The sequence below is a fragment of the Nannospalax galili genome, unplaced genomic scaffold (genome assembly GCF_000622305.1).
Source record: "Nannospalax galili isolate Female #2095 unplaced genomic scaffold, S.galili_v1.0 scaffold973, whole genome shotgun sequence".
In the NCBI taxonomy this organism is placed as follows: domain Eukaryota; kingdom Metazoa; phylum Chordata; class Mammalia; order Rodentia; family Spalacidae; genus Nannospalax; species Nannospalax galili.
The window spans coordinates 531,517-544,084 of NW_008334020.1; the positions used below are offsets into that span (position 1 = coordinate 531,517).

At 33.5% G+C, this 12,568-nt stretch overlaps 1 protein-coding gene across 1 annotated transcript in view; it reads right to left on the minus strand.

The window, feature by feature from the left end:
* The window catches only part of Sema3c (semaphorin 3C), a 181,790-nt gene that overhangs the window by 57,594 nt on the left and 111,628 nt on the right, over nucleotides 1-12,568 (minus strand). The window contains exons 6-9 of the mRNA XM_008828988.3: nucleotides 7,963-8,053; nucleotides 3,721-3,840; nucleotides 2,186-2,328; nucleotides 896-1,010 (exon numbers count right to left, since the gene is read on the minus strand). Coding sequence (XP_008827210.1) covers nucleotides 896-1,010; nucleotides 2,186-2,328; nucleotides 3,721-3,840; nucleotides 7,963-8,053 — 469 coding nt within the window. The remainder of the gene's footprint in view (nucleotides 1-895; nucleotides 1,011-2,185; nucleotides 2,329-3,720; nucleotides 3,841-7,962; nucleotides 8,054-12,568) is intronic.

A 12,568-nucleotide genomic window follows, 5' to 3' on the forward strand; every position in this document is an offset into this window, starting at 1 on the left:
TTACTTACTTGACTATACAATAAACTGATACATAGAACATTTTCTTGAAAATTGAAACAGAAAATGTTACTTGCGTGATCATCATAAAACAGTTTTGTGAAGAACATCATACATTGGGTATATAACTGTTAGACATGGTAAAGTTTTACCTTTTGTAATACATTTTTATTGTTTGCTTCAAAATCTGAGAATAACTGTATTACAAATTTTAATGTATAAATGTTTAAAATATTATTCTTAAATTACATTTAGTAAGCATTAGTATACATTTTATTATGTATACTAAGCAATCTCAATTAAGAATTTTCCCTTAGTATAAAGAAATAAGAATATTAGTCCTTATTTGATCTGGACATCACAAGCTCCTTCATGTCACAATAGGAATACTTAGTCCTGTTCACTGAGAAAACCTAAGTTGGGAGCATAACTCCCATAATTTATAACTAAACACTTTTCTATTCTAACTCTATTATTCTATATATATATACACATAGAGAGAGAGAGGGAGAGACAGAGACAGAGAGAGAGGGAGAGAGAAAAAGAAGTGCTATCTTATAAAAACTTATTCTAAATCAGATTATGTATAGTAATATAAATGATTATATATTCATTTATAAATCCTCAGACATGCCAATACCTATATATAAAATAAAGAATAAAAATATAGAACTGCATTCCCCCATCTTTATTCATATACAGAGCAAATTCAATGATGAAATAAATTAGAAAAATACTTAAGGTCATTGCTGAAGCGTATGTAACTCATTCATCCAAGTTGGAAATCATTTGCATTATAAACACCTACAGAAGATGCATTCTTTTCTAGGAGTCTAACAAGGACAGGAGTGTTATGAACTCTGTCTCAGAAATAATATTCAGTCTCACACCTACATACCTAATTCATCAAAGTGTGTTTCTGGGCCATCTTCATCTGTGACTGAGCACACAAGCCTTGCTTTTAAGAAGGTGGTCCATTTGTTGACAAGACTACGCTGCCCACCAGTGTCATTCTGAAAACATTTTATAAAAATAATTTAGATAATTGGGGAAAAGTTTGAAGTATATAAAAAGTAAACCTGTACTCTGATTAATATAGAATTTATTGTAACTTAAGGGTTAGAAAACATAAGTATGAATCAAGAAGAAATAATAGTAGTCTGAGATTATTCTCTTATTTTAGCATTCGTTGGCAACTGATTATTTGAGTTAAAAATTATATGCCCCAATTTGATAATACTTAATAGAAATATTCGTTCAATGCTACAATGAATAAGTAACTTAGTTTGCCTCTTCTAAATCATCAATTATTCTCAATCTGAACAAAATTTATTTTACACAGGATTTCAGAGCTTAAAGTGATCAGGAAAGCGGGTACATACCTACAACTGATGGCCCCAGGTGATTCTATTTTCTCTCCGTTATTACTTAACCCTGAGTAATCTGGATAGATAGTTTATGATATACATTTCTCTGGCCAATGTGGGGGTGAGGGAGCCTTTGTTCATTCATAAAGTCTATTGGTGACTTTTCTTCCTTGGGGTTCAAAGGCTTTGTCCCTGGCTAACTTTGCTATATTTCTCCAAGTGACTAAGAAGCAGCTGAGCTCTAGTTGGTAGAATATTGCAGAATTTACAGATAAATATTCACAACTCATTAAAAATACTTTGTCTAAAGTTATCATACATAAGTCAATAAAAGTCAATGAGAATGCTAGAGAATGCTATAGGAATTTCTGAAGTGCTGTGTATATATTGGTAATACAGAGATTTTGATCACTTTAGATTTACAATGGTATTTCCTAAAGCAATTCTTAATTTTTCACTATACCAAACAGCTCCACAATGATTAATGATTATGCTTTACAGAAATTCAATAGTAATTTATTTACTATAATAGTTTTTAAAAAAAATTTTGGTAACTTAGAATATTGTCGAAGTACCAGTGCAGTTAATGGAATTCCAATATTTGTCAAAACTAGCCATATGTACTAAACAACACCAAAGTACTCCCAGAATATTTTAGCGAAATGTGTCATGCTAATCTCACATGACAGGTAAAATATATATGTTGTAGTAAAGATCTTTTTGGAATATTTTATTCATTGATAACTGTAGATAATAAAAACCTAAAAACTGAAAAACATATATACTTTTAATTCTTCAAATAGGAACACAAATGTGCTTACAGGGCATATTCTTGCAATCATGGAATGGATCTGCTTTGCACTTCTGTTGTTGTCAGTCAGTTTTTCTTTGAAGAAGAAGTACACCTTAGCATCATTTGGATCAGTGCCATCTGGGATGACATGTGCATCCACAAACATAGGTTCTGCAAAAGCAATAGAAAGATTATGTACCCAAGATATGAACCCATCTACTATTATTTAAAAGAGACCACAAGTGTATTCCTTTCTCCTCTTTGGCATGAGAATTTTTTTCATAGTCAAAATTTTGATAAGCAGTGATTGTATTCATTTCAAGATACCTCACTGGGAATAGAAAATGCCACTCTAATATGATAGATAAAACCTTGTCTCTGACTGCAGTACATCTTAGAAGTGTGCTAAATGTAAAAATTTGTTGTGTACTGATAAATTTTAAAGAATTGAAAATTTATTCTACTGGTTATTTCCCATGGAATTTAATGGCTATTTTGTTCTAAAAAAATGTTTGAGTTTCAAAAATGTGATTTGCAATCCAGTACATGTAACAAGGTTAATTCAGTGAAGCGGAAGGAGTCCAAAGTCTGAAACATTTCTTTCTTGAAACATAGCAAGTGAAATAAAGAGGAAACTTCTTAAGGAACAGATACAGTCACTGCAGTCATTTAAAGTCATACAAGGTTTCCCTATTTCAGGAACAAAACAACTTTTAGAATATTCTGTTTCCAGATTACTGTAGGAAAAATTTAAAGAGGCAAATGGACAATTGTTGCTTTTATGTATTGCTCTATCGGTGAAATAAAAGGCTTCGGTGACTCATGCTTAACTGCATCTTTGACTGAATAGGCAAATTAGAAAGAACATGAAAGTTTCCTGAGGGTGAAATGATAAAGGCTCAGTGGTTTCTTCTCCCTCCAATAGATAGCAACTGATTGGAATCATAGAGCAAAATCAAATAGACAGCCTTTCAGGATGCAAATTCCTTATGACCTCAAGAATTTGAAACAGCTAAGCTATGATTATCACAAAGTAATCGTACTTTGATTTCTATTAAACAGTCATCAAAATTTGAGAAAGTAATATGTACTCATTTTATAAGCAAGGGTCTAAATATAAAACAAATATCAAAAGTTCTTTATATGATCCATACATTCTAAGGTCATGAATTTATTCTGAAACTATAGAAGCAGGTTAAAGGATTTAAAAACACATTTAACTGTAATATATTACCATTCACAAAATGGAGAACGTTATGTGTTGTTTGTATGCCTGATGAATGTCATTGTCATTTTTAGTAACTCGGTCCTATGACAAGTGTATCACCATTGACAAACTAACAATTAGAATATGAATTATGGGTTATTTCATTTCTTTAGCTAAATATTTTCCTGCAGGGTGTAGAATTATAATCACTCATACCATAGCCTGATATTTTTATAATAATGATAATAATAATATGATAATAATAGCCAGTGACAATTTTTCCTATTGTCTGTATTTCTCTATGTTATTTTAAAGCATGATACCAAATAAAAAAAATGTTTTAAATGTTGTCTTACCACTTAGCCATTTGGAATTATGTTGATCAGTTCTGACTGCATTCCTCTTGGTTAAACTTCGAAAAATAGCAGCATCTGTGCCCATGAAATCTATATACATTCCTGAGAAAAGCTCCTCATCTATGAAAAAGGAAGAAAATGTCAAGATTAATGATGATTTTAATTTTCAAGGAGTTTTAATTTAGTACATCATCCCAATTTTAGAGGATGTGTGTAATTATGAATTGGTTTCTGTTTTCTACCAAATACAAAATGATCAATTTTAATAATATTTTACTAATCAAATTTTAAAAAGCTTGTGTTCTACATAGATGCAAAAATTCCTCTGCCTATACTGAATATATCAAGTACTAAGTGTTTTTACGTTCTGAATCAGAAATTTCAGAAAGAGACAAAAGAACTTAACTGCTTTGCTTTGATAAATAAAAATTGTAAAAATCAGAAAATATGTTTACAATTTTAGCAAGCAACAAAAAACTAAAGTTTTAGGTTATGCCATTTAACACATGAAATTTTAATCTTATCACCTATAAATTATAGAAAATAAGCTATGGTCTCAAAAATAGTCATCACATTAAAATTCTGAGATTTTACTTAATAGCTTGGACAAATTTTAGTATTTTTATTACTTGATGGTATAGGAGCTTTATTAAAATTGGGAAAATACTATTGTGGCATGGCTATTTCTCTGACCTTGTAATGACAAGCCATGGACCTGACTCTTTCCCACGCTCTGCAAAGAAGCCACTCCCCTTCCCTCTGCCAGCCAATCAGTTGACTATAAACGCTTGCAGGGGAGGAGCTATGGGTATAAAATCTGGGAAAATCAGAAGGCTGGTATCTATCGCCATTTTGTAAGGCTGTCCACAACCACAAAATTTATGTCTGGGTGTGGACTTTTGAACACAGCCATGAATTGGGGGCCGGGGGGGGGCGCCCGCTTGACTATAAGTAGACTTGCACCCCAAGTTCAGTTAGGAAGTCCAATAAACTCATTAAGATTCTTCAAACCTGGGTTTTGAGAATTTTTTTTCCTCAGGCTGTTGCAGGGACCATGGGAGGAGGGGATTGGATGCCACGTGCACCTCCCAGCAGTGAATTTGACTTACAACTGTTAGTGAGCAAAAGAATCAAAGTACACATTTGACCTTTAGTGCAACAAGGCTCTCAGTGTGATAAGTACAGCGCACAAATTCAATAGCAACTTAGCTATAAAATATATAGTGATAGAAAAGAAACTATGTCTAACATTCAAATAATTTGTCATTAATGGCCTGTCCAAGAATTGAATTTTTATCTTAATGAGGAATAGCAAGCATGGATGTTTTGAGAACCAATGTGACCTTTGTGCATTAAACAGTAGCTGAACATCTACTTAGAAAAAAAAAAAAATCTAATTCTTCAGGTCTGGCCCACTGACCTGCCATGCCTCTGGGCTCTTGAATACTCTCCTGGCTACTTTTCATACTTTGGCCATTTGGCAGGACTGGGGCATTTGAAGCACTCCAATCTAAGTGTTTCATAATAAACAATACTTGTTTGACAGGACAGAATACAGAATGGAATGTTTCTAAAATGTTCTCATGAGGTTTCGAACTGGACCCTTACCAGCTAGTGAACTAGTGTGACAGACATCTTGTCACCTGTGCCTCCTTCCGAAAAGGAGCCAAAGGCCCACTGAAACACTTTAAAGTGTGATAAAAAGATTTGTATGAGAGCATTTGAGCAGATCAGTTATTCAAAAAAAAAAAATCTGTGAATATCTGTCAAGCATATACATGCATAGATTTGGCTATTAAAATGACATAACTCATAATTATTTCCCATTTTGTTACAGTTCATTAACCATAAAACCGTGGACTATAAATCCCTGATGCACAATAAAATTGACAAAGTACAGCTGTCAATTACATCTGCTTATAAAAGGAAAAGAAAAAAACATCAGAGCTTGGTGTACAGCTTTCTGATTCTACAGCATAAGACCCCATCCATTATACCTTAAGTATTACAATTACATAATCTTGCCTAATTGGCTTCGTTACCTGCCTTACAGTCTAAATTTTTCTAATGTCAAATAGGACATTTGCTGCTTCATGTTGTATCAACAGTAAATATTTATTTAACAACACTGGGAAGAATTCAAGAGGATGGAGTTTTTCAGGATTTCTTTATAGAGTTTTATGCAAAAATAAACTTGTGCCTCTTAACTTTAAAACCTCTTAACTTTAAACAATAATTTGCTTTGTAATTTTACTTCTATTCATTAAAATGCTGCATGAGTTTTATGAGAAGTTCTTGAAAAGATAACACCTGATTTCTTTGTGGTCCAGAATGATAACTAAAAATATCAAAAGAACATTGAACTTGTCAGTAGATTAGATGCTGAAACTATATTGTAAAATATTGACCTCTTCTCATTCTAAATGTTTCATGGCATTTAACAGATATGAGTACTTCAACCAATCTGTTTTCTTTAGAGCACTGTAATTGAATTGGAAATTCCAAACTCTTATAAGGTAGTGAGAAAAATCACATAAATTTTGAAATAATTATAGAGAAGTAACCAAGTAGAAAAGTAAAACAAGAAATGCAAGCCTAAAAAATTCATGCTTTCTTCTTTTTTAACTTAAAATTTTTACATTAAATTATTTATTATTAATATTTGTGTGTGTGTATGTGTGTGTGTGTGTGTGTGTGTGTGTGTGTGTGTGTGTATGCACACACATACTCTTGCCTGTCATGACCCAACTGTGGAAGTCAGAGGACGACTTGAGAAGTTGGATCTACCTTCTACCATGTGGATCTTGGGGCCTGAATTCAGGTCATCAGGCTTGTAGGAAAGCTGCTTTGTTCGCTGAACCATCCTGTAGGCCCTTCACTGATATTTTTATGTTAAACATTTAGTGACTTTATTTGATAATATGACTTGTAATATAATTAAAACTTAATATAGGAACATAAACACATGCATTCAGTCTCAGGTCTTTGAGAAATCGAGATAGCTAGTATTCGTTTTGTAAGTAAATCCAATTCTCTAAGGATAAAGCCAGTAAAAGACTTAAAGCCTTTGGCATGTCCTGCTTTTTTATTTTAAATCACATTCAAACAGGTAAAACTTCATGTTTTCCTTTTACCAGATCTTTAAAGTTTTTTTCATAGTTTTCAAATCAAAACAAATGAGTAATATGTGCTGTCACACACATCATATAATTCTAGTGATTTGCTTTATTTTAAATGTAAATAAAATTCACATACAAATAAACATTTTTGAAACATTGCTGCTATCATCTACCATTTGGAAACTTACTGGAAAATATTATTTATAAGACACAATTTATAGTTTCAAAGCTTTCTAACCATTGTTCTAGAGAGATACTTTCCTCTTCTTTCAGTTTGAATGATCATAGTAGCATTAATTTTCTGGTTAATTCCAAGATCACAATTTAGTGGGTACTGTGGGTGTCTATCTTAACTTTCTTTCCACATTAAGAAAGATAGGCTTCCCCACTTAAATGAATCAAGTAAACATTTTTATATGGAATTTTTGTTAGTTTCATAGAATATATTTGGTCATATTTAGACTCTCTCTCCTTTCTCTGCACCTCCTTTACTGTCCCTCTACCTTTAGAGTCAAATTTGTGTGCCCAAATGCCTCTCAGGTTCATCCACTGGAGCCTGGTCAATCTACCAAGAGTCTTACACTTAAAGGAGACTGACTATTCCCCTATAAGCAGCTTTCCTCAGGGAGGGTTGGGGTTTCTTATTCATAAAGTAAAAATTTTGACACATTTTTGTTCACCTAGTCTGTGGTCAATGATTAAAATGATTAAAAGCAATAAATAAAAAAAAAAACAAAGAAGAGAAAACCCATCTCCTACACATTAGATACATATTTAAATGGGTTATGGGAAGGAATCAAATGCTGGAAGTTCAAATTCGGATTGAGAAACTGAGTCGACAATGTGATTGGACCTACTTCTTAACTGGTGTTTTGTGGAAAATAAAGCAAAGAAAAAGGGCCAACATTTCCTAAAGCAACCTTTACACCAATGCACAGAGAATGTACTAGATCAACATATGCATTTTGTTCTTCCATCTGAAAAAAATGGCATGTTGTATCATTTTTAAAGATTATTAAAATGAAGGAAACAATCACAGAAAGCATTGCATTCTATTTTCAGTTACTGTGTTCATGTCAATTTTCTTTATTACTTGACATCCTCCCCCTTTTTATATACTTACTGATCATCACAGACACAGTGTTCACATTGGGGTTGAAAGAGCATCGTCCTTTTCCAGATTCACACTTCGAATCAATTATGAATACTTGGTCCTTCAAGTATTATATTTTCAAGAAAATATCAGAGAAAAATAAAAGATTATAATAAATACAATGAAACATAATCATAATCCATTTAAAATACCTGATCTTTAGTTTAGAAATCTTTAAAAATAATGCGTGTTTACATAGTTACTTATGTCTTTCAAATTTGCTATATTATGACTTATTTATCCTGTAAAAATCCATCTTCAAATTACAAACTAATCTCAGCAAGCCTAACTATCATCTTATTATACAACCCAGAGGGTTGATCCAAGTGTTAGCTCCACTTAAATTAACATCATCAAAATTCACTTGAAAATCTAGGATCATTATACATTTATTTAGATAATGAAATTATTGTTGAAAATTAGCCAAAAAAAGAAAACAATGCTTAATGGAATAATATATGCAAGATTGTAATACTTCTAAATTAAGACAGTTTTAAAAGAATAAAATATTATTACTACTTAATTTTCATGTAACACATTGTACAAGACTCAAAAATAATATTTTATACAAAATATCATTTATTCAATTGTGTATTGACTGAATCATAATTTAGAAAACATTTACTATGTAGTTAATGGTTAATTGGACATTGGGGATACAATAAGCAAAATATACAAAAATCCAAGCCCTTGAATAGTTTATAATCGAGAACAGAAGATATAAAATGAAAAAAGCATAAAGACATAACCCAGAGTATCTGAGATGGTACCCAGTGCATAGGAGAAAACTCTCAGATGGAGGAAACAGGAAAGACTTGAGATGGGGACCTATAAATTCAAACTATAATGATGCTCAGTGAGCAACCCTAGGGGATCATTTCACCAGTCAAGATACTGGCTTTTTCCCTATACCAACCTACTACAAGCTATTACTCAATTCAGAGGGAAAATATAACCAAGTTTCATTAGATAATGGAAAGCTTTCATTATTAAGTTGAAACTTTTTGAGCACTATCCTGAAGAAATAGTCTTATAATATTTTTGAGTGTGGAAATAAAAGAATCAGAAATCAGCTCCATAAAATTTTGATCATATCTTGTGTTTTAGGAAGATTGCATAAGGAACATATATAATAAGAGACTCAATTCAGTAAAATAGGCTGGTTGTTTTATTAAAAACGTCCAAGTACTAGTTGATAATCATCTGACTTCTGTGATCTCAGTGGTCATGGTAAGAGCAGTTGAAATGTAAAAGAATTTGTCTGGTGACAATCATAGCTTAGAAACAAATAAGAAATGGTGATGAGTCAAGAGAATATAAAGCAATCTTCACAAGTTTTGTTTTCTTGAAGAAAATAAGACTAGCTTGTTTTTGCTAGAGGAAGTCTGATGCACTAGAGGATGTCACTGAGGCAATACTAGTGAAATAACTACACAAACAGAATCCAAATCTGGTCTCTTGACACTTAGTTACATCTGCTTTCCAAAGCAAATAATTATAAAGATGAAGGAAAACAACAAAATGTAATAATATTGGTTGTGTTCACAGAGCCAAGAACAGATTTCCCTAGGTAAGCCAGTGCGGCCACTGGAAGAACTGATGAAATTGCTAGGCACCAGGCGTTCTTTAATGACCACTACTCCACAACACGGCTTCTTCATCTCTTCAGTGTCACAATCACCGTCCACATATTGTCAGCACTGGGAAATCAACCATTTCAAACACAGAGAAACACTTCAGCTCGCATCCTAAAACTTCAGCCCTCCCCTCCCCAGTTTATCTGTCTTCTCCTTTTTCTTAAACTTTCTTCTTTTTGATTTTGTAATACTAGATATTAGTATCTCAATTTCAGTAACTTTTACAGTTAGTTTTATTAGGGCATTTCCACAAGTACTTTGTTCTTGCTGGTCCTCTTCCCCTGCTCCCCTCTCCTGCCCCAGTGCTCCTCTCTCATCATCATCATCTTCTTCCTCCTTCTGCTTTCCTGTTACATCTTTCTATTTCCATCCCCGCAGTATCTATTTTCCCCTTCCCGTGGTCTCTTTTTGATTTTCAGTACCCTCTGTGCCCATGTAGAAAAACATTAAATTCAGGGATATGTAGTACTTATCTTTTTTATTCTGTATTATTTCACTTAATATAATGATTTCTGGTTCATTTCATTTTCCTGAAACTGTCATGATTATCTTTTTCTTTATGATTTGGTTGAGTTGAACATATGCACCACATTTTCATATCCATTCAAATACTGATGGACATCTAGACTGGATCCATTTCTTAGCTATTATGAGTTGTACAGCAATACACATGGACGTACAAGTATCTCTGTGTTAGGACTGGGCTGGGAGTTTGTGATAGCTAGTGTTGTCAACTTCAAAAAAATCTAGAATCCCCTACCTGAGAGTTGGGTATGTGACCATGCCTACGAGAGATTTTTTAAATTGGGTTAACTGAGGTGGGAAGATTCACCTTGAATGTGGGAGGCACCATTTCATGTACAGATTTTTTAAATTGGGTTAACTGAGGTGGGAAGATTCACCTTGAATGTGGGAGGCACCATTTCATGTACAGATTTTTTAAATTGGGTTAACTGAGGTGGGAAGATTCACCTTGAATGTGGGAGGCACCATTTCATGTACTGGGCACTGGACTGAATGAAAACAGAAAGGGAGCTTAGCATCAAAGATATGTGTATTCATTTACTTTTCCTTTGACTGTGAACTTAATGTGACTAGCTGCTTCAATGTGACTAGCTTGTCACTGTGATTTCCCTGCTCTAATGGACTGTAACCTGGAACTATGAGGTAAGTAAACCCTTTCTCCCCTAAATTGCTATTGTCAGAATATTTTTTAATACAGCAAGAGGCAAAGAAAACAAAACAGTTTCTCTGGGTATATTCCCAGGATTAATTTAGTTTTTATGTTCTTTTGTCCTATGGTAGTTCTATTTTTGATCTTTTGAGAAACCTCCACACTGACTTCCCTAGTGGCTGTACCAGTTTATACTCCCAGCAGCACTGAAGGGGATTCCACTTTCATCACATCCTCATTATCATCATCATGCTTCCTGTATTCCACTAAGAATCTTCCTGAGAAAGAAATTAGAAAAAAAAGAGATCTACAGATTCAACAAAATCCCCATCAAAATTTCAATCCTGTTCTTTGCAGAATTAGGAAAAAAGTCTTCAAATTCATATGGAAATGCAAAAAGACTGGCATAGTCAAAGCAGTCCTAACCCAAGGAACAACGTTGGAAGCATCATCTTATCTGACCCTAAATCATATGATGGAGTCATAGTGACAAGGACAGCATGGAGGGAATCAGTGTGGTTAGACATCATTTTCGGTTACTGTGTGGAAATAAAAGTTATGTGATAAAGGTTTAATAATGTCATGGAAAATGGGAACATCAAAGACAGTTAAAAACGAACTAGCTTCAGTAGCGCTGTAATGGAATGAAAACGAGAAAGGTAAAGACGAAAAAGTTACAGAATGAGATAATTTTAAGGAAAGAAAAAATCGTCTCTTAAAATCAGAATCAAAGGAATGAAAATATGAAACAGGTGATGGATATTGATCAGGTAACTAATTTATCAGGAAAATAGACTATACCTCTTTTGCAAAAAAAATAAAAGTTACAAAGGATGTTAAAATGGAATAACTAGACTAACTTGATTTGAGCAGCACAGAAATAATGTGGATGCCTGGCATATTTGTCATCACCTAAGAGAGTATTGATCAGTCAAAGGCAAAGTTATCTGCTTGAGGAGTGGCAGGATTAGGGGCTTAAATGACCTCAATTGTGGGAAAATGTGATACATAAACATCTGACAAAAGCAACTACAGTGTTGCTTCGATAGCTTTTCAAGAGTTACAGCAATATCAGTCAATCACTGTTTTGTGCTGTGTTCTTTTGTTTGATGCTTTACTCATTACTTTGAGTTACTGTGCATTTTTTATTTTCTTTTTTCTAGGAACAAGAGCTAAGCGTATAGAAGGAATGAACCACGGTTACATCTTAAGTTAGTAAGGACTTTTGTTTTTCAGATGGGCAGTATTGAAATGCTCTAGGAATACATGGCAACCTGACTCACAAAATAATGGAAGAATGATCAGCTGTAAAGAAAGTATGCTGCACTCTAACACGAAGCGTACTTAGCAAATACTGTTCTGAAACCAGGGAGATTTTATGACAATTGATGACTGGAAATGGGGATAATGTCTAAAAAATAGGACAATAATTAAATCTATGCCAACTTAACCTTGTTCACTTTTAAATAACTTTTAAAGATAAAAAATTTCAGTCATGACTACTATCCTCAGGCCTCTTGGGGTAAGTCTATAGCGCAGCTCTCCAATTGATGACTGGAAATGGGGATAATGTCTAAAAAATAGGACAATAATTAAATCTATGCCAACTTAACCTTGTTCACTTTTAAATAACTTTTAAAGATAAAAAATTTCAGTCATGACTACTATCCTCAGGCCTCTTGGGGTAAGTCTATAGCGCAGCTCTCCGCGCCAGGACTCCCTAAGCCTCATTCACCCTTCCACCCCCCACTCCACCCCCCTGCCC